Source organism: Sander vitreus, chromosome 6 (genome assembly GCF_031162955.1).
Source record: "Sander vitreus isolate 19-12246 chromosome 6, sanVit1, whole genome shotgun sequence".
Taxonomy (NCBI): domain Eukaryota; kingdom Metazoa; phylum Chordata; class Actinopteri; order Perciformes; family Percidae; genus Sander; species Sander vitreus.
Window position 1 is genome coordinate 12,368,173 of NC_135860.1, and position 20,587 is coordinate 12,388,759.

Genomic DNA, 20,587 nt, shown 5'->3' on the forward strand with positions numbered 1-20,587 from the left:
CATCGCATGCTGGATGGAGGACATGCATGTAAAAATAGTCGTGGATGTAATTAAAGATACAGCGAGCACAGAAGGAGGCAGGCAGGGTGCCTACTATGGGAGAGATTTATCAAAACAGAAGGTTTTTATTGGCTGCTCCAGTTTGTGTGCTCCATCTGGATGTCACATGAGCTGCAGACACAGTGGCACAGGGAAGAGGGAGCACACAGATACATGCACATGGAGTAGGGAAAGCAACACACAGCTGAACTACAGCAGCAGAATTACAGATTTTTAGACTCTATAGCTGCCGAGAACCTGAATACAATTTCAGATGAGCAAAAAAAGAACCCTGGATTGAAAGATTTAGTTGCATATATACATTGCTTTGAAGCTGTACGACAAGTTGAACGATTCAGTTTTTAAAAAAAAAACAGTCCATAATTTATTATTTAAGACATGCAAACACAACAACAGAGACACATTTTGTAATTATCTAACAATGTTTAATGAACTTTTATTTAGTTAGATTAATTAGTTAACAGTATACAATTCAATTCACTGACACACTAGTGTCTTCACAAACATAAAATGGACTGTACAGCAGATGTACTGTATACTGTTGCACTTAAGTGCAGTGGGCAAAAACACAAGTCAAGTTGTCAAGTTTTGAGAATGAGTATATATAAAGTGGGTGTAGTTATACCCATGTTTGCACAAGGGTGCGTGATGTGTATGCGTGTGTGTTGAGTGTAACGGTGGAAAAGGAGAACTGTTAATGTAACTATCAAGCGTGTGTGGTTTTGTTGTGTGTGTGTGTGTATGTTGTTCATGGATAGACAGTCCAGTCATATCAAACATTTACGACGGGCAGTTGTGAAGATCATCAACTTCCGTCTTCAGCGTGGTTCACAGCATCGGGGAAATCTTCCCTCAACTCCTTTTGTCTGGTCGTCCAAGTGTGACACCTGCAGGGACAGTCAAACCAAGGCCGCAGTGTTTATTATGACAAATTATAGACAGAAAAGGCAGATGGAATCAACAGAGCTTTCATTTATCAATTGAGGATTTTAACACAACATGATGCCATGGTCGTCAATCCAAAATAATGATCCTCGATCGCGCTGAGAGACACGTCTAACAACAGCCAATTTAGCAGTTTGGTAATTGAGGTGAGCTTGTTTAAAAATTCTGACATTATTAAAAATGTAGGAACAAATTCTTCACAGTTCAAATTCAGAGTGGGACTGCTGTTAGGAAACATTTCTCCTCTTATTTACATCGTAGCACTAGGGCTGGGCGATATATGGATATTTTACCTTATATGGATAGATTTTCAAATGAGATTTTAGATTAGACAAAGTTTATATCGACATGGGTCAGTGTAATGCTTATCAATTCAATTTTCTAAGCACAAACGGACATTTGGAAAAACCAATTTTCCAATCCAATTTTTCATTTTTTTCCTCCTTGACAAATTAAAAAATTGGATCTTTGGATGGTTTTTCCAATTTTCTGTTTTTTATTCAGAGGATCAGAAATTGAGAAAATTACAAAATTGCGTCTGAGCTCCAATTATTCAATACTGCAATGGTATTCTCTTCCTCTGCGGAATATGTAGGTCATGAACTGCATATGGACCCAAAAAAAAAAAACTTTGGGGTCAGAGGTGCTTGCAACTGATGGTTTTGAGTGTGTTTGTGGGGAGGGAGGGGGGGGGGGGCGCGTAGCTAGGCGGCACTGATAAACCTGAGAATTGTACTGTAGCAATCGGCTTCATGATCAAAGAAAGTTTTTGTGCCATACGCTTCAGCCATCGCACTCCCCTTCTCTCGTTTTTTTTTTTTTGGGGCCATTTTCGGCCATTATTTTGATAGGACATGCATCAAAGGGCCGCAGGTCAGAGTCGAACCCGGGCCCGCTGCGTCGAGGAGTCCGCGCTCTACCAACTGAGCTATCCAGGCGCCCTCTCTCTTTTAATCGGTCTGTTGTTGTGAAGTGAAGTGAAGGAGCTTTCTCAGAGATTTTTAAATATAGCCTAGGCTATTTATTTCAGATAATTTTCATTTACACGTGTTGCAGCTGTATATTTTCAAACTGGGAAGGAAACCCTGTCTTTGCACTTTATTTTGATCACAATCTGTTTTAATAAAAGTGCTTGTGAAAAGTGGCTTTGACTTAAAACTGAACATTTAGGGGCCCCTGCTTAGCTCACCTGGTAGAGCAGGCGCCCATATGTAGAGATTTAGTCCTTGATGCAGCGGCCACAGGCTTGACTCCGACCTGCGGCCTTTTGCTGCAGGTCATTCTCCTTCTCTCTCCCCTTTCAAGTCTAAGCTGTCCTATCCAAATAAAGGCCTAAAAATGCCCAAAAATATAATCTTTAAAAAGAAAAAAAAAAACTGAACATTTAGCCCACTTTGTAAAAAATACAGAGATATATATCGTGTATCGCCATTCAGCTGAAAAATACAGAGATATGATTTTTAGTCCATATCGCCCAGCCCTACTTAGCGCTACTCTTAAACAGACATCACAGTCTGACAGTCTCAAAATTGATATTTCTCAGTGCGATACAGTTCATTAGACCCATCTCACAGTGTAACATGCAATGAACTGTTATTGTACAGTGTATAGGAGCTTCAAACTGCAAATGTGTACTATAGCGTACCAGAATAACATCATTTTAAAAGTGTTGGCTGCCCTGTCTGGTCTCTGGTCCTATCTGTTTGGCGACACCTGGTAGCTGCTTGACGTCCTCCTGGATCATATTCGTCATGTTTACAATCTATATAATTTTTTCATCCTGATTGTCCATACTGTAATTTTACATCGGTCTATTCTGTACATGCAACATCTAGGGCCCTATTTTAACGATCTAAGCGCCTGTGAAGCGCCTGGTGCCGGTTGGTGTAGGGCATGTACGAATCCACTTTTGCTAGTTTGACAGCAGAAAAAAGGGTCTGTGCGCTGGGCGCATGGTTCAAAAGGGTTGTACTTAGTGTCTTCATTAATTCATAGGTGTGTTTTGGGCGTAACATGCAATAAACCAATCAGTGTGTCATCTCCCATTCCCTTTAAAAGCCAGGCACGTTTTACATTACATTACATGTCATTTAGCGGACGCTTTTTTATCCAAAGCGACTTACAATTGCTATATACACACACACATATATATATATATATATATATATATATATATATATATATACATATATATATATATATATATATATATATATATATATATATATATATATATATATATATATATATGTCTGAGTCCCTGTGTGTGTAACAAGTGTGTGCACGCTGTGCATAAGCCTATGTACATTTATACAAATAACAATGAAATGCTGCGCTATTGACTTTAGACGAGGTTTTTGTTGGTCAATGGCGCAATCCCTTTCCGCTGCTTCAAGATAGCAATACGCCAAGAATTCACTTGAACACACCTCCCTGTAAGACCAGCACGCCCATGGGCTCACATTTGCTATTTAAAAGACGTGGGCGCTGGACAGGAAATTGACAACTCCGGTGGTCTAAAACTATCTATCCATCCATCCATCCATCCATCCATCCATCCATCCATCCATCTTCGTCCGCTTATCTGGTATCGTGTCGCGGGGGTAGCAGCTCCAGCAGGGGACCCCAAACTTCCCTTTCCCGAGCCACATTAACCAGCTCCGACTGGGGGATCCCGAGGCGTTCCCAGGCCAGGTTGGAGATATAATCCCTCCACCTAGTCCTGGGTCTTCCCCGAGGCCTCCTCCCAGCTGGACGTGCCTGGAACACCTCCCTAGGGAGGCGCCCAGGGGCCATCCTCACCAGATGCCCGAACCACCTCAACTGGCTCTTTTCGACGCAAAGGAGCAGCGGCTCTACTCCGAGCTCCTCACAGATGACTGTGCTTATCACCCTATCTCTAAGGGAGACGCCAGCCACCCTCCTGAGGAAACCCATTTCGGCCACTTGTACCCTGGATCTTGTTCTTTCGGTCATGACCCAGCCTTCTTTAGTCTTAAACTAGCAAAACTAAAAACTCTTAAACTAGCAAAGACACTTGCGTCGGGCTTTGTGCTGCGCTGCTCCGGGTGCTAGATAGGGCCCCTACTATTGCACGTCTGTCCGTCCTGGAAGAGGGATCGCTCCTTTGTTGCTCTTCCTGAGATTTCTTCCATTTTCCCCCGTTTAAGTTTTTTCTTATTGGAATCAAGGGTCCAAGGACAGAAGACTCCTTGAGGGAAACTTGTGATTTGTGATATTGGGCTGTATAAATCGAACCGACTTGATTCGTTTGACTTTTATTGCATAGTATCTGGACAAAGTGTTGTCTGCTTCCATTGACTCTGCAGCTTTTTGTTCTCGTGATGAACTGTGTTGAGGGTGTTTTTCCTAACTAAAAACAAAACAAAAACATAAAAAAAAAACATAATACGTTCGCCAGAATATATATTTTCAATCATAAACATAAATATTTTTGCATAGAATCCCTTAAATTAGCTTATTAAGGAATTGTGACCAAGATATGTATTGAGCAGGACATTTTACAGTAAAGTGCTCAAAATGTAATGTTAATATTTAAAAAAATATTCATTTCTTTACAGCAATTTCTTGTTGTTTTTCAGCAGGCATATAAGCCAAAACAAATATACATGTTATTAGCCAAAGCTGGCAGACAATAGCCAAGCAAATGTATTGGTATTTTCATCGACTTCAGCAAAATTAGAGCCATATTCCTCACCAAACCCATCAGGTCGGGCTGGACTTGACTGATCCAGGCCTGAGAATCAAGGCTGTAAATGCTCACTCTTACCTCTCACCAGTCGTAACGTGGACGGGTGTGGGGTTGACGGTGTCTGGGGGACTCGTGCCGATGGCCTGGGGGGCTTGTCGAGCTGGGAGGGGCAGTGAGGGCCAGCTGCTGGCCGCCTCCCCGTCGATCTCGGCCGTAGTCCAACGCCCGGGCAGTCGGGGGAACGTATCTTCCTGCCTCCCTCCTCCACTCCTCATCAAACGCTGCAGCATCAGCTAGTGGGAACGGAGGGCAGGTTTTTAGGCGACACGTATAACATTTCTCATGTCACTGCAGCATGATCAGCGTCACAGGTAATCACACAATATTACTTTTGTTTCTTGTTAAGCCAGACATTTCAATATATTCAAAGTGATATTCAAAGTTTACCAGAGAATAGTGGATCCCTCATCATAAACAGTCATTATCTTTCTGGCCCAATGACTCACTCTCATCAAGGTTGATGAAGTCTTGTCGTTCCTCGCGGTCTCCAGTGCGGCGATTTCGTGAACGCTCCATTACGTGTCCACGTTCCCCGATGTGGTGGCCGATGGCAAGACGCTCAAGGCCGCTCTCGCTGTCCCTCATTGACTGTCGCGTCTCACGGATCTGAGGTGAAAAGAGACAACTCGGTTTACCAAAACAACCAGGATGCTCTGCCCTCTGAATGAACTCAAGACTGAAATGTTCGTATGACAACTATGTTGTTTACACTGTACACAAGATTAGTGTCACTACAATTACTGGTGATTTCATTTGCTAATGAGGCTACAAGGCCGCGGTCATGCCTGGACTAACAAAGCATGAAGGCCACATGTCCAGTCAGGCTTAGGGCTCAGTAATCAGGTCTTATTTGGCACTAATCGACACTCCTTACGTGTAGTGTAAGCATTTCAACAACTGTTAACAAGTTATTCTAACCCCTCCAGGGCCTGTTCTCGTTGCACTGGTCTGCTGATAAACTTCAGGAGGCCCCGAGTCTGAAGAGGAGTAGGAGATCACTGTTGATGAGGAAAACGTCTGACAGTTCGGTGAACCGGACATTCTTTCCTACAAGAAGAAATTAATAAAATGTAAATACAAGGTGAGATGGAGTGCTGTTCAGACACAGGTTTCATTCATTACAGTAGTTACTTCATGTTCATTTGAAATTGGTTGACAGAACTACTCACCACGTTTCCCATCATTTCTCCCATCATGCCAAACATATCCATGAACCCTCCACCCTGCAAAAATAAATAACAGGAGATATTTTAAATTCTCATTTGATGAAACATCAAGTATAAACAGAGTGGTACGCCTCTGAAACAACAGCATTCATTGTCTGTTCAGTGCAACTAGGGTCATCCTTTGAGCCCCACAACCTTATTTTCAGAGTAAGATGCATGAAAAGCTGTTTTGCGGCAAAGAAACACTTCCTTCTTTTGTCCAATGATCACTGGTAATTCTGTTAATGAGCTGAAAAAAAGATTAGCACAGATTCGAGTACATATTGCATAAAGGGGTGACACTGAATAGTTGACTATTCCATCTTAAAGGCCTGGACACACAAAGCCGATAATCGGCAGTTGGACAGTCTGGCGAGGTCAGTGACTCGAGTCTGTTCGGTGTGTTCCGTGCCGTCGTCCGTCCGAGGGGCCGTCGTCCTTCATTTTGGCAGATTTGACATGTATAATCGGCGGGGCGGGCACTGCCGGCAGTCGGACTCAAATGACCCATCTGATTGGTAGAGTGCTAACCCGGAAACGGGGAGCGGAATGAGCGTGACTAGAGTCACTCAAAATCTGACGAAAATCTCTCTCTCTCTCTCTCTCTCTCTCTCTCTCTCTCTCTCTCTCTCTCTCTCGGCAAAAATGGAAGCCAATGTTGCAAGTGAAAATATGGATCAATGAGAAAAAAAAAAAAAATGGTTTGACAATCAGTCAACGATAGGCAAGACTTGACCAATCAGATGTAAATTCATTGTCCATATACTTTTGGCCATACAGTGCATCTATGTAAGATCTGGTAAACCCAACCTAATTTAAAAACCTAATCTAGACCATACCGGAACCTATTTCTAATCCTTACCCTGGTTCATGTAATCATAAATCAGAATACCTGGAGACCACTTTTCACACAATGCTGTGCTTTCCCATCTGAAGCTCAGGTAACTTTTGAGCACACTGTCAAGTCACTTGATAGTACCTGTCTAATCTTAAACATTACATTAAACGGGCACCCAGATAGCTCAGTTGGTAGAGCAGGCGCGCATATATAGAGGTTTACTCTATAAACATTACATTAAACATTTAAGTTGTATTCTTGAAGGAGGTTTCGGAGCAGCTACTCACCATTCCCATCATGCCAAAGGGGGTCAGTGCACCAGTCTGGAAGAAAATGTACACGTTAAAATAAAAAACTTCACAAATACAACAGATAAACTAAAGAGGATGTCAAACACATGAAACACAAAACACATGAATACAGTCCACCAATATGTCGGACAGTTACCTGTCTGCGTGGTGCACGGGATGGTTGTATCTGGGGGGTGAGTGCAAAGGGATCCATGCCAAATGGTCCAAACATAAGCCTCATCTGCTGCCTGTGAGCAGCAAATGGATCCCTAGAAGAAATCACAGATTACACTGAAACTTTTTGACTTCTCATTCATGGCCAAAACTTCAGATTTGTATCAGCCCCAGTATTGAATTTTTTTCAAACAATACTTAAGCCTACATATCACTTGTAACAGTTTGGTGTGAACCTCCTCTTGCTAAGAACCCAGTTTGAGTTCCCCAAGATTTTATGAGCCTAGCAATTAATTAATCCATTAATAATAGTCTATAAAAGATGCCCAGAAAAAAAGTTCTAAACAGATAAAAAAACAGCAAATCGTCACATTTAAGAGGAACCAGTGAATGTCTTACATGATTAATAGATTGTCAACATTGTTGCAGATTAATTTTCTGTCAGTTAACTCATCAATTAAGGTTAAACTCAAATCAAGTTGTCATAAATGTGTGTATGCGTTTCTATTTTTGTTTTATTTTCAAGAGCATGGAAGGAGCTCAAAAAAGAGCTGCAACAATTAGTCGATTGACAGAAAATGAACGGACAGATAACTACGTTGATAATTGAATAATTGTTTTTTAAAGCAAAAATGCCAAATATTGGCCGTTCCCACCTTCTCATATGTAAGGATTTGATGCTTTTCTTTGTCACAGAAGATAGTAGACTTAATATTTTGGGGTTTTGGACGTTGGTAGGACAAGTAAAGACATTTGAAGCATGGGCAGTAAAAAATTATTTTTAACTATTTTCTGACATTTTATAGATACATGGATTAATTGAGAAAATAATAGAAAGATTAGTCAGTAATGAAAATAATCGTTAGTTGCAGCCCTATAATAATGGCAATATGTTTCAACCCTGACTGGCTGTTTGTATTGTTTTGACATTGTAAACAGTGCTGTTGCTAATGGTGTGACAGGTGGTGACTATGCCCACAGGGCCACAAAAGAGGGCCACCAAAGTTTCAGTAGGATTGCATTATTTAAAACTAGTAATAACGCTTGTGTGTGTTGGTGCAGCAAATCTATAAAGAGATCCATAGATCCAGATTTACACAACCACTTCAAATCTACTTTTTGTGTATGCCAATGAATGTATTCAATTTATTTAGCAAAGAGAATGAAGGTCAGCACTTCTCAGTTTCATGCATTTGTCAAATGTAGGGGAAAGTCTTCAGGTAAGGTTATGTAAAAGATGTCACGGTACCTAACGTTAGACCATTAAATCAACTGCCACCTTCCATCAATTAGCTACATCTCAATTTCAAAGTTAATTGGGGAAAGTTATAGGAGTAGTGATAATTGGCCATTTTAGCTACTGATTGGTTAACCAAGTGCTTTTGAGCTCTGACAGCTTTTTTTGTTATTGTCTATCCAATATGGTGGACCACTGTAGGCCCCCACAGCTGGCTGGACGTTAGGTACCTGCTTAAGGCACAGTGGAAAATATAATTTACCGTGCCAATATGTACATTTTCCACCTCATGCAAAGCACACACTGACTAACAGTGTCTAAACAAAATACAATAAATGTCAATACTTACATCATGTAGGGGTCGTCATCAACGTCATTCAAGAACCGAAACATGCTAGGTGATTTAACTCAGCTGGCTGATGCTAGCCAGCTAGCTAGGTAAACAGTCGTGTTTTTCAAGGGTGGAATAAAATGACGGACCCAAACTCTAAACAGGCTGAAATGGAGGACCTTTTATTAGCTCCGTCTTGAAAACACTAAATCACAACAGATGTTTATCAAAGCGAGAGATGGCTCAGTCTCACTAGATAGTAAATTCCAGAAACCTGGACCAAACATGAAAACGGAAGTCAGACCTCTGACAAAGAGAAGCAACACTAAGATGAAGATAGCATCAGAGCTAACAACCGCGACTTCCGGCCTTTTTATTTTTCAAAATAAAGTATTTCCCCAGGGGCTTTCATAGCAATCTTTCAACATAATGTCATGATTTAGAATGTGACATGTTGTAAACCAAAATATAACAAAGACAATTAAAATGAAAAAGCACACCAATATAAACTTATATTGAGAGTTTCTTTTAAATGTATTTACAGAAATTGAGTTGAATACAAGATAAGATATTATAAGATAAAATAGAACTGTAATCCAGAAGGAAATTCAACATACATATTGAATATACATACACAAACTATAGAGTTATAAATGTAATGTGTATCATGAGTAATGTTAACACCATTGCCTAACAGAATAGCTAAAACAAGAAAAATAATGGGTCCATTTAATGTCTGCAATACAAACATTTGGGTTTTTGAAGAAACATTATTAGTCCAGTCATTTTATGAAAAAAGGTAGGAGAAATTGCAACAGAAGCAAACTCAACTGATTTTGTATCCTCAATATGTCCTGAGTAAGGGAAAAAAAGCCTAGAAGAATCCCATTAGGGGAAAGTTTCAAAAAGACCCAAATATAGCCTATTCATACGCCTATTCAATATTTTTCTCACGTGAATAGGGTAACATTTTTAGCCTTTAGATATCACCATGAAAATTACTGAGTTGATTACTTACATCAAGACAAACAACAAATGTATTACAAGTTTTTTGAAATTGTTTGTTAACATGGCCAAATGGTGCATAATCTAATTATGTATGTGCTAATTTGCATAAATACCACAACAGATCTAAACATTGGGTATAGCCTCTATGCCAGGTACATAGAGGCAGGAAGAAGTACTTTAAACCAGCCTTTAAGACAGTCTTTGGGACTGTTTCTGGGGGATAAGTCTGAGAAAAAACAGGAGACAAGGGTAAGGAGAATGCAGAAGACAAAAGGTAGGTCCTGTTCTTCCCTCAGACTCATCCCCCAGAAACAGTCTCAAGGACCCAGCCCCAAAACCCATTTCTGCAATAATAATTAATAAAGGCTGGTTTAAAGTACTTCTTCCTGCCTCTATGTATTAATGCTCATGGGTAGCCTAACTGGGTTCCATTCAGACCTTAGCATTAAGTATTTTCCTTTATATGTCAACAAGATTCAACAAGACATTTTCACCTGGCTATACCCAATGTTTAGATCTGTTGTGGTATTTATGCAAATTAGCACATACCTAATTAGATTATGCACCGTTTGCCCATTAACAAGCAATTTCAAAAAACTTGTAATACATTTTTTTTGTCTTGATGTAAGTAATCAACTCAGTAATTGTCATGGTGATATCTAAAGGTTAAAATGTTTACCCTATTCACGTGAGAAAAAGACTGAATATGCATATGAATAGGTTATATTTGGGTCTTTTTCAAAACTTTCACCTAATGGGATTCTTTGGGGCTTTTTTTCCTTACTCAGGACATATTGAGGATACAAAATCAGTTGAGTTTGCTTCTGTTGCAATTTTTCCTAGGTTGATCCCCATTTTGGCTTAAAATGACTGGACTATATCTGAGACACATATGGGAGGCAAAGGTCAGCTAATTATAAGGAACAGACAAGCTGCTCTTTCTCTGTGGAATGTCAGACTGTACGTCAGAAAAGGAGAAAACCATACAGTATCTTTAACTTTCAAACATACTCTGTGCTCAACAACTGTTCGCTGATAATGTATGATATGAGAAACTACCCAACCACAAATAAAGTAGTTAATATCAGAGCAACCATCAGTAACTATGATACAATGATATATAATAACTCTACTACGGCCCTGTTTTTCTGCACGAGTACTTTTAATACTAATAGTACATTTTATGATAATAGAATACAATAAAATAGATCTTTATTGTCATTGTGTTTAGAACAACGGAATTCAGCTATTCAACAGTGTGCAACATAAAAGTAAATCAGTGAAGTAAATAAGTAAGTAAATAGTTTAAAAAAAGTTCAAGTAAATAGGCTAAATAATAGGGAATACAAGCAAATAAAAATGAAAGCAAAATATATAATATACCCTATTTAATGACAAGCTAAAAATTAAGTAGTAGGCTAGCATTTATGGTGGTATGTGCAATACTGCAATATGGGCAATATGATAGTAATTAACGTGTGTGTGTGTGTGTGTGTGTGTGTGTGTGTGTGTGTGTGTGTGTGTGTGTGTGTGTGTGTGTGTGTGTGTGTGTGTGTGTGTGTGTGTGTGTGTTTCTGTCCACCGGGCGGCGGTGTTTCTTTTCCACAGCCGTGAATGTGGTTCGTCTGGTCTGCGGCTGCGCTGAGAGTAATTCGACCCTCAAACCCGGATGTAACCAACGCCTAACCTGTCCAAAGAAAAACGGTGAGTAGAGTTAGAAAAACAGCCTGAAAAAACTATTTATGGCTAATTATATTGTTGGACAATTGAGGAATAGTCCTCCTAACAACACGAAGCTCTACCGAGAGGAAACGCTCGTTAATTGGTTTACTAATTCGCGTAACGTTAGTGTTCAAGTTTTAGAGCCATCAAGCTTAATTTAGTGTTGGCTAACCTCAATCTGGTTAAAAAGTTGTTGTCAGTTATCACCGCCGGTTGTGCGATTATTTTCTTGTGTTTGTCTTTATAGACTAAACTGTTGGTAACGTTAACTTTAGTTTAGTAAGTAAGCTAACTGAGGCAACTATTTAACAGTTGACAAACACTTCTCACTTTATCAATCTGAGCTTATACAATTACTTAATGGATACAATCAGGCTCAGCTTTAACTGCTCGTTTTTATATGTTGCTTATAGCTTATAAAGTTCCAAGTGTTTGCTTAAAGTTGTAACCGTCTTCAGCCCTCAGTTTATTCGATGAGCTGCTTATTTAGCGGAAGTGTTGGGCAGTATTCCGCTTCTAAATTACATTGTGCTAACAGGCCGTCGTTTTTTTTCCTCAACATCTTTGGTATGTACCCTATGCGGAAGTGATTCACGGTCATCAATAAGATTTTACGGGCACATGAAGTAACAAGTATCGACTAGAGATTTTTTGTATTTCTTCCACCGGTATTCGTTCTCTCTAAATCCCACAGAATGGGAATACTAAGATCCAGCAAGATTACCTCAAAACTGTACAAATGTGCTCGGATAATTGATAAACTGTACTTGTACACTGTATATTTTTCTTTTATGAAAATGGTCTAGAACATTATCAATCAAATTACACGCCTGTAGCAGATAAACTATTGTTTTACAATTGACACTAGCTCTGTCTGTGTGTTTTTAATATGGCATAATTGTTTGGTCTTGTCAGCACACCTGCATGTGATAAAGCAGTAATTAAGAGTCATTAAAATCTAAGAGTAGGCTAAATAACAGGAACACTTCTCTGTATAAAGCAATACAGTTCAACAGCACCACAAATTACATCCTCCAGAATGACCATAAAGCTGAATTAGCACCTCTCTGCAGTTGCAACAAAAACTAAACATTATAACCATTTATGGTAGGACTGTTGCAGACTCAGATTGCAATAGTTTTAGCTAGGCGTACCTAATAAACTGGCAACTGAGTTTAAGCTCACCTTTTAATGTAAAATCTTACACTGAAAAATATTTAGGAACTTTAGCTGTCAAATAAACTCAGTGGTTTAAGAAGTATACAATATTCAACAAGTAAGAAGTCATTTAATGTAGCTGGTCTAGGTTGAGCTAACTACTTTAAATATTGTGTGGGGGAAGTTTAATGTAGTAATTCTACTAATGCATTGTACATACAAGTTTTTATATGTTTTGTATGTAAAATCTCAATCAGCTATAGCTTCCAGATCATTTTAGTGGAGTAAAAGTAGGCTACTCATTATGTAGCAGCACAGCCCCTCTGAGTGGTATATTATATTATTGGGTTATTATTACTGATGCATCACTGTGTAAGCACATTTTTAATGTTGTAGCTGGTTAAGTTGGAGCTAATTTAACTAGTAACCAACTAGTAATTATATCTGGAGTAAAATTAAGTAAATAACAAAAAATCAATACTCATGGACGTCAAAATTGTATTTAAGTAAATGTACTTAATTTCCACTACTGCCAGATACAAAATGGTTACAAATAGTTATATTTATAGTAGCACTATGCCACTCGTAACATTGCCTGGCCTGTTGATGTAAATGTGTGGTTACTTCCTCCCTCAGTGTCTAGCTGTATTCTGTCTCGAACTGTCTGATGTACTGCACTCTATTTGCTGACACTCTTGTGGTGTTTTTTATTTTCTCTTTATCTCTGTAGATGCAAACTATAAAATGTGTTGTGGTAGGGGACGGTGCAGTAGGAAAGACCTGCTTACTGATCTCCTACACAACCAACAAGTTCCCCTCAGAATATGTGCCCACGGTAAGAAGATTTAAAAAAAGGCTGAGTCATGTTGAAAAGTACTGCATGTGATTAACACATCTACTGAGAGCTCTTTCCTTTTAATTTTTCTTTATGGTGGAAATACAAAGCAATCAAACATGCAGCATTTTTATTTTTTGCAAGTTATTATGTTTTGTCTTTTTGTGTGTGTGTGCACAAAGGTTTTTGACAATTATGCAGTGACAGTGATGATTGGGGGAGAGCCCTATACACTCGGCCTATTTGACACAGCAGGTAACATGATTTTTGAAAATCTCTTTTTTTTTTCCCCCTTGTTATTTCTTTCACTTTAAAACAAGTATAAAAGCATCCCTGTTTCTCTTGTGATTGTCGCTCACAGGTCAGGAGGATTATGACAGGCTGCGTCCTCTCAGCTATCCACAGACGGATGTGTTCCTTGTATGTTTCTCTGTCGTCTCCCCCTCATCATTTGAAAATGTCAAAGAGAAGGTCAGTTTTTTTTAACCTTTTTTTCCCCCCCCCACTGATTACGTAAAACATGACCTTGATGTCATGTATCTCAAGTGCTGGAATTAGTTTGACAGACATGTAGGGTTTGGGTTTTTTTCATCATCAATTAATCGGCAGATTATTTTCTCATAAGATAAACCTTTATTGATCCCTAGAGTATCTCTAGAAGTACACAGTACGTCACTATGCTATACAGTGGAGTTGCATATTAAGTGCTTTGGGGGTACTTCTGTGTCATTTTTCATTGGGGTACAATGGTTCTGGAGAAAGCTACAAGCAGCAATACCACAGGCCAAGCAATCGGCCCATTCCAAACAGGCACATTTTGAACGGGCACTGTGCTAGTTTAACAAACAAGCCAAAGTTCTCAAATATAAAATGTTGTCTGAACACAAACAACTGTAAAAGAACATTCTTTCCATAAATGATATTGGCAAAATGTTGCTTTAAATTAGAAAATCGGATCAAAGAATTGGGTGCCTGGGTAGCTCACCTGGTGGAGCGCGCGCCCACATATAGAGGTTTACTCCTCGATGCAGCTGCCGCGGGTTCGACTCCGACATGCGGCCCTTTGCTGCATGTCAGTCCCCCTCTCTCTCCCCTTTCATGTCTTCAGCTGTCCTATTTATAAAAAAAAAAATTCTCCTCCATTCATACTTGTGCAGCAGTCCTAAATACGGAAGTAGGCTACTCTAGTATGGATTTTTGACCATTTTGGGACGAGGGGAGAACATTTATCTTTGTTTGATAACATTAAAAGCTTTGCTGTTCCTAATTCATTTAAAAAGAAAGGGGGAGAGAGAGTGTGCAAGCCAGCGGCCACACTAAACTGGCAGCTGCAGTCTCGGGCGAGCGAGAGAGGGACTTAAAAGAACCCAGAACCTTGGGTTTAGAAGCAGCTTAAGTAGCCTGAATCTGACCAGACATTCAGTGCCAGCTCTCAGTACCTGACAGTTTTTAATACTCACACACATTTGTTTTCGAGGTTAGTTCTAGATGTGGCCAGGAAGGAAGAAAATGTGAATTTAATCTTTATATCTGTATGTTTCCCCCCCCCCAGTGGGTTCCTGAGATTTCTCACCACTGCCCACGCACACCCTTTCTGTTAGTGGGCACACAGGTGGATCTGCGGGAAGACAGCAACACGATCGAGAAGCTGGCGAAAAACAAACAGCGCCCCCTATATCCTGAGAGCGGAGAGAAGCTGGCTCGTGAGCTCAAGGCTGTCAAATACGTGGAGTGCTCTGCTCTGACACAGGTATGGGGCTTTGTTACAGTTTCATCACATTGTTAAACTGAAAGCAACATATTTGTTAAATCTGGCAATAATTACAGACAATATTCTAATTTTTGCTCTCTGTCTTGTTTTCTGTTCTTTCCAACCAGCGAGGGCTTAAGAATGTGTTTGACGAGGCCATCCTGGCAGCCCTGGAGCCCCCAGAGACCAAAACCAAGAGAAAATGCGTCCTGCTATAGATGAACAACGACAGCGAGAGACCTAACAGTGTAAAAAAAAAAATAGATGGGGTCAATGGCCATTTTGAAAAAAAAGGACAAAACAAAAGGGGAAGGGAGGTACAATGCCATTGAGACTTATTTCAAAAACAAGTGTACACTGATTGTGCCTTCAAAATAAACTTTGAAAGAGGCTGAGGGAGCAAAACTTCAGCATGCAGTAAGTGTCACCTATCTCCTTTTCTGAAAGCTTTTAGAAATTGCAGTGTTCTCTCTACAAATATTAAGGTGGGGCGGGCCCCCCTGCCTGTCACTGTTGCTCCTTTTTTTTTTAAAAGAAGATTCTTTTATATAGTTGCCTTTGACTTTCTCTGTGTTTTTCTTATTGTGGCCTATTCAGGCTTTTAAACCCAGTGTAGGGAATGGGGAAACACTTTTAACATTAAGTTTTTTCAGTGGACTTTGGGTAATACAATAAAAGGGGCAACTTAATGTTAAGTGGTACTCTTTTCTTTTCTGACCCTTTTGAATTTAATAATGAAAGCACAAGAGATTTATTGTCACTCCAAACAAGATAGATGTCTGTAAAGGTTACTCTCTTCTGGGGAGGCCAAGTTCATTTTCACCAATTTCCCTTCTTCAGTTCAATTATGAATTTCTATTTTATTCTTCTTTTATGTATATTGTATTAATTCTGTGACTGTTTTGGAAAAAATTTAGCGGTTATTCATTTTGAAACTTGACTTTTTATGTTATCAAGATTTATTTTTTTTAATGCTAGACTACCAACTTTGAGCAATTGATAATATGACAAATTAAGTTCTAATATTTTGAATAGATCTTAATCTTGATAAAGATTGAGATGATAACCTTTTGCTAGTAAATTTCTGGGTGTTTGTAATCACAGGATATTTTTAATAAAATGGTTTAATGACAATGAAAGTAGCCATTGTTTTGTATGTTTGAGGGTGAATGGGGCATGCACAACAAATCATAAGAGAGATAACTAGTTAACCACAGTAGAGGTGTTTTATATTATATTTTTATATTCAGTGTTTCTCACTTCAACACATTGTCGGTATCCTTGAATTCTAACAAATTTGTTAAATGCATTTCCGTTTTATTAAAGCAAGGCCTATCTTTGTTTACATTAGCTAGCGGCCCTCTTCTTCACTGCCTTCTGGTGGCGCATTGCTATGTTTTTGGCATGTCACTGCACCGACAGTCTGTGTTTTTATGCTTACATGCACTACACACTTGCTTTACCGCCCTCTGCAGTCGGCAGGAGTGTGTATCATGTCAGCCGCGTTAGATGTGCATCCTTGTTTGTGTGCTATCACAGCATTAAGTACAAATAGGCTGGAAGGCTGGAATTATGGCTCCCCAGACACAAAGACGTTAAGAAGGGTGTTATGGGTGACCATAGGTTGTAGGGGCACACCTTTCAAATCTCAATGTGCTGTGCAGACCTGTGCGTCAGGCATGTTGACTGATTAACTCTTATCGTCAGGAGTGTTCGAAACAGAAAAGAAGGAACACATAAAAAAAAAACCTGTACAAATATAAAAGAAACAGCACATGAATGTCTCTGAACTACTACCCTGCATGTTCGCTCACGTGCAGCCAGGAAAAGCATGTTCCAGCCTTAAAACAGGGACCGCTCATTAAACCATTGCGCCATAGTGCCTCTAGTGGTAAAAAAAAATCTCCACAGGGTACCTTTAACTTCGCAGCTAACGTGTGTGATAAGACACGTCTGGTCAATAAGTAACTCAGGAAACACATATTTTGGATAAAACTACTGTATTTATTAGATGTCTTGAACAGACCTAAAAGCACTGCTTGTGCAGGAACATACAGAAGAGTTTCACGTGAAGGTGAGGTGCAAAACACAAGACAGACACTGATGTAAGTAGAAGTTATTTAAGATATTGCTGAAGTGAAGCAAAGACTCAGATATAAAAATAAATAAACCAGAATAGAGACGAAGACATAAATACAGTAAAGTTCAAAGACCTGCTAGTCTATGACACAGCGCAAAACGTTTGCATAAAATAAGAATAGTGCTGCAATGTTTCCCTGTTAGTTGTGGTTAGGTTCCGCTTTAAAAGCTTTGTCAGTTCAGTGTGAGATTAACTGTTGAGTGTGTGCGTTCGTGTGTATTTCTGTGCATGCATGTCGGCCAACCTGTCCGTCTCTGAGGGTGATTTTCTTTTGTACCTTAGTGTTGATGTAATTGTTCTTTGCTTTGCTTTTTACACATGCTCTAACTTTGTCAGCTTTTACAACAGAATCCTCAAACTTAACTCTGGTTGCACTGCTTCACTCGAAAATGAATTAAATTAAGACCACAATTTAAGATAATTTGGCGCTAAAGACGTAAATTAGAAACGGTTATTGCCTATGTTGTCCTCATCCCGTCTTATGTCGGTCGGTTTGGTCGTGTTTGGGGCCCTCTTAGACTCTACAGGTGTGAATGGTGACTGTGTTCTTGCACTGCTCGCAGCGGACTGAGCAGCACCAGGAGAACTTGCAGGAGCAGCGCTGCACCACCTCAGCCCGGCCCGCTCTGTACCCTGGCCCGCAGCACACCAGCTCGCAGCCGTCTGGTGCCAGCCGAGAGGTTCCTGGGTTTTAGAAGAGTGCAGCATCATTTTTCTGTAATTGTTTTGATTGATACATTGGATTATCTGGATTGTTTCCCTGTGAGATGATCTTACCGTTGCATCTCCTACCAGCAGTTCCAGGGATACCGTTGTCAGGGTCGAGATGGCAGAAATCTGGGGAGGGTGCAAGGTACACAAGGTCTCTGGCAGCAGGGGGTTTGACTTGGGGGTCACGGGGAAGCAGAGCTGTCCTGGATCCTATACGAGTCAGGCGAACCTAAGAGGAAGGGGAAGTTGAGAGTGCTATATAGACTGGGAACTTTCAAGGTTTCTGATAAAGTATCTGTTTCAATTCATGTGACTGCTTCATATGTTCACCAACTGAGCTGAAAGAAGCACAAGGTGTATTCTGATACCTCTGTGGCTCCATCAAAGCGTTCCTTGAGCACAACGCCGACGCGTCTGAATGGAGGCATAACCTTCCAGCAGGTCCTCAACTCACAGGAGCCAGAGACGCCATGACATTTGCACTCCAGCTGCATGTTGTGAAGGATGGCCTGAGGATGAGAGAATGTTGAATATAAGCAGAGCAGATTGTATCTCACAGATGACAAAGTTTGAAATCAACTGGGATATCGTCAAAGATTTGTGAGCACCAACCTTTCGGCCAGCCTCGTTGTTATGGAGGTTCATGAGTGGTCGCCCCGCTGACAGCCCCTTGGCTCGTTCTGGTTCATCCACAAATGTTTGGGAGAAAGCCACACCATAGGACAGGTTGTCACTGCACCCTGACCACTGGAAGCCTGTGGTTGGACAGAAAGACAGTATTGTGGATTATTGCTGCTTTGAAACAACTACACATTTTAATTTAAAGCTGAAAATGGCTGCTACAGTAAATGATGAATCCACACTGGATGACAGAGAAGCAATACGTGTTGCACTTATGGTCACACAATCTAATCATTAATCACACAGCACTGTGACAGCTGATGGGAAAATACCTCCTGTCACTGCCTGGGATGCAGACATTTAGTGTCCATACTTGGACGTTTTAACCCACAGAAAACAGCGTTTTTTGATGTGTGTGTGACTCAGTGCGGATTTTCGCATTACATTTTCATGCAAAGGAATCCAAGCTCACCCTCAGGGCTGACCCCCCTGACCTTCCTGTCACAGCCACACCTCTCCAGCTCCCCACGGGTGCAGGCTCGGGTCACAGCCACTGCCACGGCTGCTGAGGACAAAGCATGCACAAAGGCCGCCTCACGAGTCCCTGAAACCAGAATAGAGCATATGATGCAAAAACGTCTTCATGTGAGAGTTGTCCTTTATATGGATTTATCAGCAGGCACATTTTCAGTATGAGGATACCTTGGTTCATGACTCTGCCAAATACATTGATCCCACGTGTGGTGGTAGAACAGTTCCAGCGGCGGTTCCTGAACTGGTGCTGGCACTGAGTTAAAACAGTGACATACATAGCAGTGAGATAGGGGGCTCTGATGATTGCATTTTGACATTGGTGTGGGTGTTTTGAGGCAAATAGTGATGATGCCTGCAGGTCAGACTTCATGGCCTCTGACCATACCTCTTCTATGACCATCTCGGCTGCCTTGCGTACGGACTCCATGACCTCCCCTCGCGCCCTGCACACCCCCACCTGCCCTGGGGTCAGCCCCCTCAGCCGCGCACATGGGGCAGCACCGGACACGGGCCTGGAGCGAGGCAACCTCGCCAGGGAGCTGGGACACAAAAGTGGGGAGTGGTGAAGTGACTCAGAGCAGGTATGGATAAGGGAAATAATTGGGCAAGGGGGCAAAAAGAGAGGATTCATAGTGAAGAAAATAGGAGGGAGTGAATGAGGAAGAGCACATGAAGAAGAGAAAAGAGGGTACAAAAAGGATGAAGAGGTAACGACCAGGCAGACTTTTAGAGAGGATGGAAACAAGTGGAAGACAAGGCAAAGAAGACGGAGAAGACACAGTGAAGGCAAAGAGAAAGAAAAGAGAAAAGGTCACCAGGAGTGAGACAAAGAAAGAGAGCGGAGCGACTGAAAGAGATTTAGAGACATGTCACCATCTTTTAAAAGTTATAGCATGACAAACAAACTCCTTCTTTCTCTTCCTCATTCGCACGCTAGACTTACAGCCAGTTGGTTGCCATGGTGGGTTGGGTTGCCCATAGCAACAGGAGGAGGAGTGGTGCCGTGAGATTGACAGTGGAGACAGTTGGCATCAGACTGTCTGTCTGTCTGTCCGTCTCCGTGCGTCAGGCTGGGTCTTTGGACAGCACGCTGCCCGTCTCCACAGTCAAAGTGATGTGTCTGTTTGTTTGTTGTGGTGTTGGTTTATGTTTCTCGTCCAGAGTCTGGGGATGATCCCCACATATCTGTTCAAATGACAAGTTATCAGGTCAGAGAAAATATAGAATAATTGATCATGCTTCTTTTTTTGTTTTTG

At 40.8% G+C, this 20,587-nt stretch overlaps 3 protein-coding genes across 3 annotated transcripts; 1 reads left to right on the top strand and 2 right to left on the bottom strand.

Annotated features, from left to right (window-relative positions):
- Window positions 1–101: 101 nt before the first annotated feature.
- On the bottom strand, window positions 102–9,176 carry mlf2 (myeloid leukemia factor 2). The gene is made up of 8 exons (XM_078252608.1): window positions 8,871–9,176; window positions 7,268–7,379; window positions 7,108–7,143; window positions 5,947–6,000; window positions 5,696–5,824; window positions 5,224–5,383; window positions 4,796–5,010; window positions 102–947 (listed from the first exon to the last, which is right to left on the bottom strand). The coding sequence occupies exons 1-7, from the start codon at window positions 8,912–8,914 to the stop codon at window positions 4,799–4,801; spliced, it is 747 nt and encodes a 248-aa protein (XP_078108734.1). The 5' UTR covers window positions 8,915–9,176; the 3' UTR covers window positions 102–947; window positions 4,796–4,798.
- A 2,280-nt stretch (window positions 9,177–11,456) lies between these two features.
- cdc42l (cell division cycle 42, like) lies at window positions 11,457–15,752 on the top strand. Its single transcript, XM_078252609.1, has 6 exons — window positions 11,457–11,564; window positions 13,471–13,575; window positions 13,758–13,830; window positions 13,937–14,046; window positions 15,128–15,325; window positions 15,454–15,752. Exons 2-6 carry the CDS (start codon window positions 13,471–13,473, stop codon window positions 15,541–15,543), a joined length of 576 nt encoding a protein of 191 aa, XP_078108735.1. The 5' UTR covers window positions 11,457–11,564; the 3' UTR covers window positions 15,544–15,752.
- Window positions 15,753–17,979: 2,227 nt separating this feature from the next.
- wnt4b (wingless-type MMTV integration site family, member 4b) lies at window positions 17,980–20,363 on the bottom strand. The gene is made up of 8 exons (XM_078252616.1): window positions 20,275–20,363; window positions 19,717–19,870; window positions 19,500–19,584; window positions 19,270–19,401; window positions 18,789–18,931; window positions 18,545–18,685; window positions 18,243–18,405; window positions 17,980–18,149 (listed from the first exon to the last, which is right to left on the bottom strand). Exons 1-8 carry the CDS (start codon window positions 20,361–20,363, stop codon window positions 17,980–17,982), a joined length of 1,077 nt encoding a protein of 358 aa, XP_078108742.1.
- Between the last annotated feature and the right edge of the window lie 224 nt (window positions 20,364–20,587).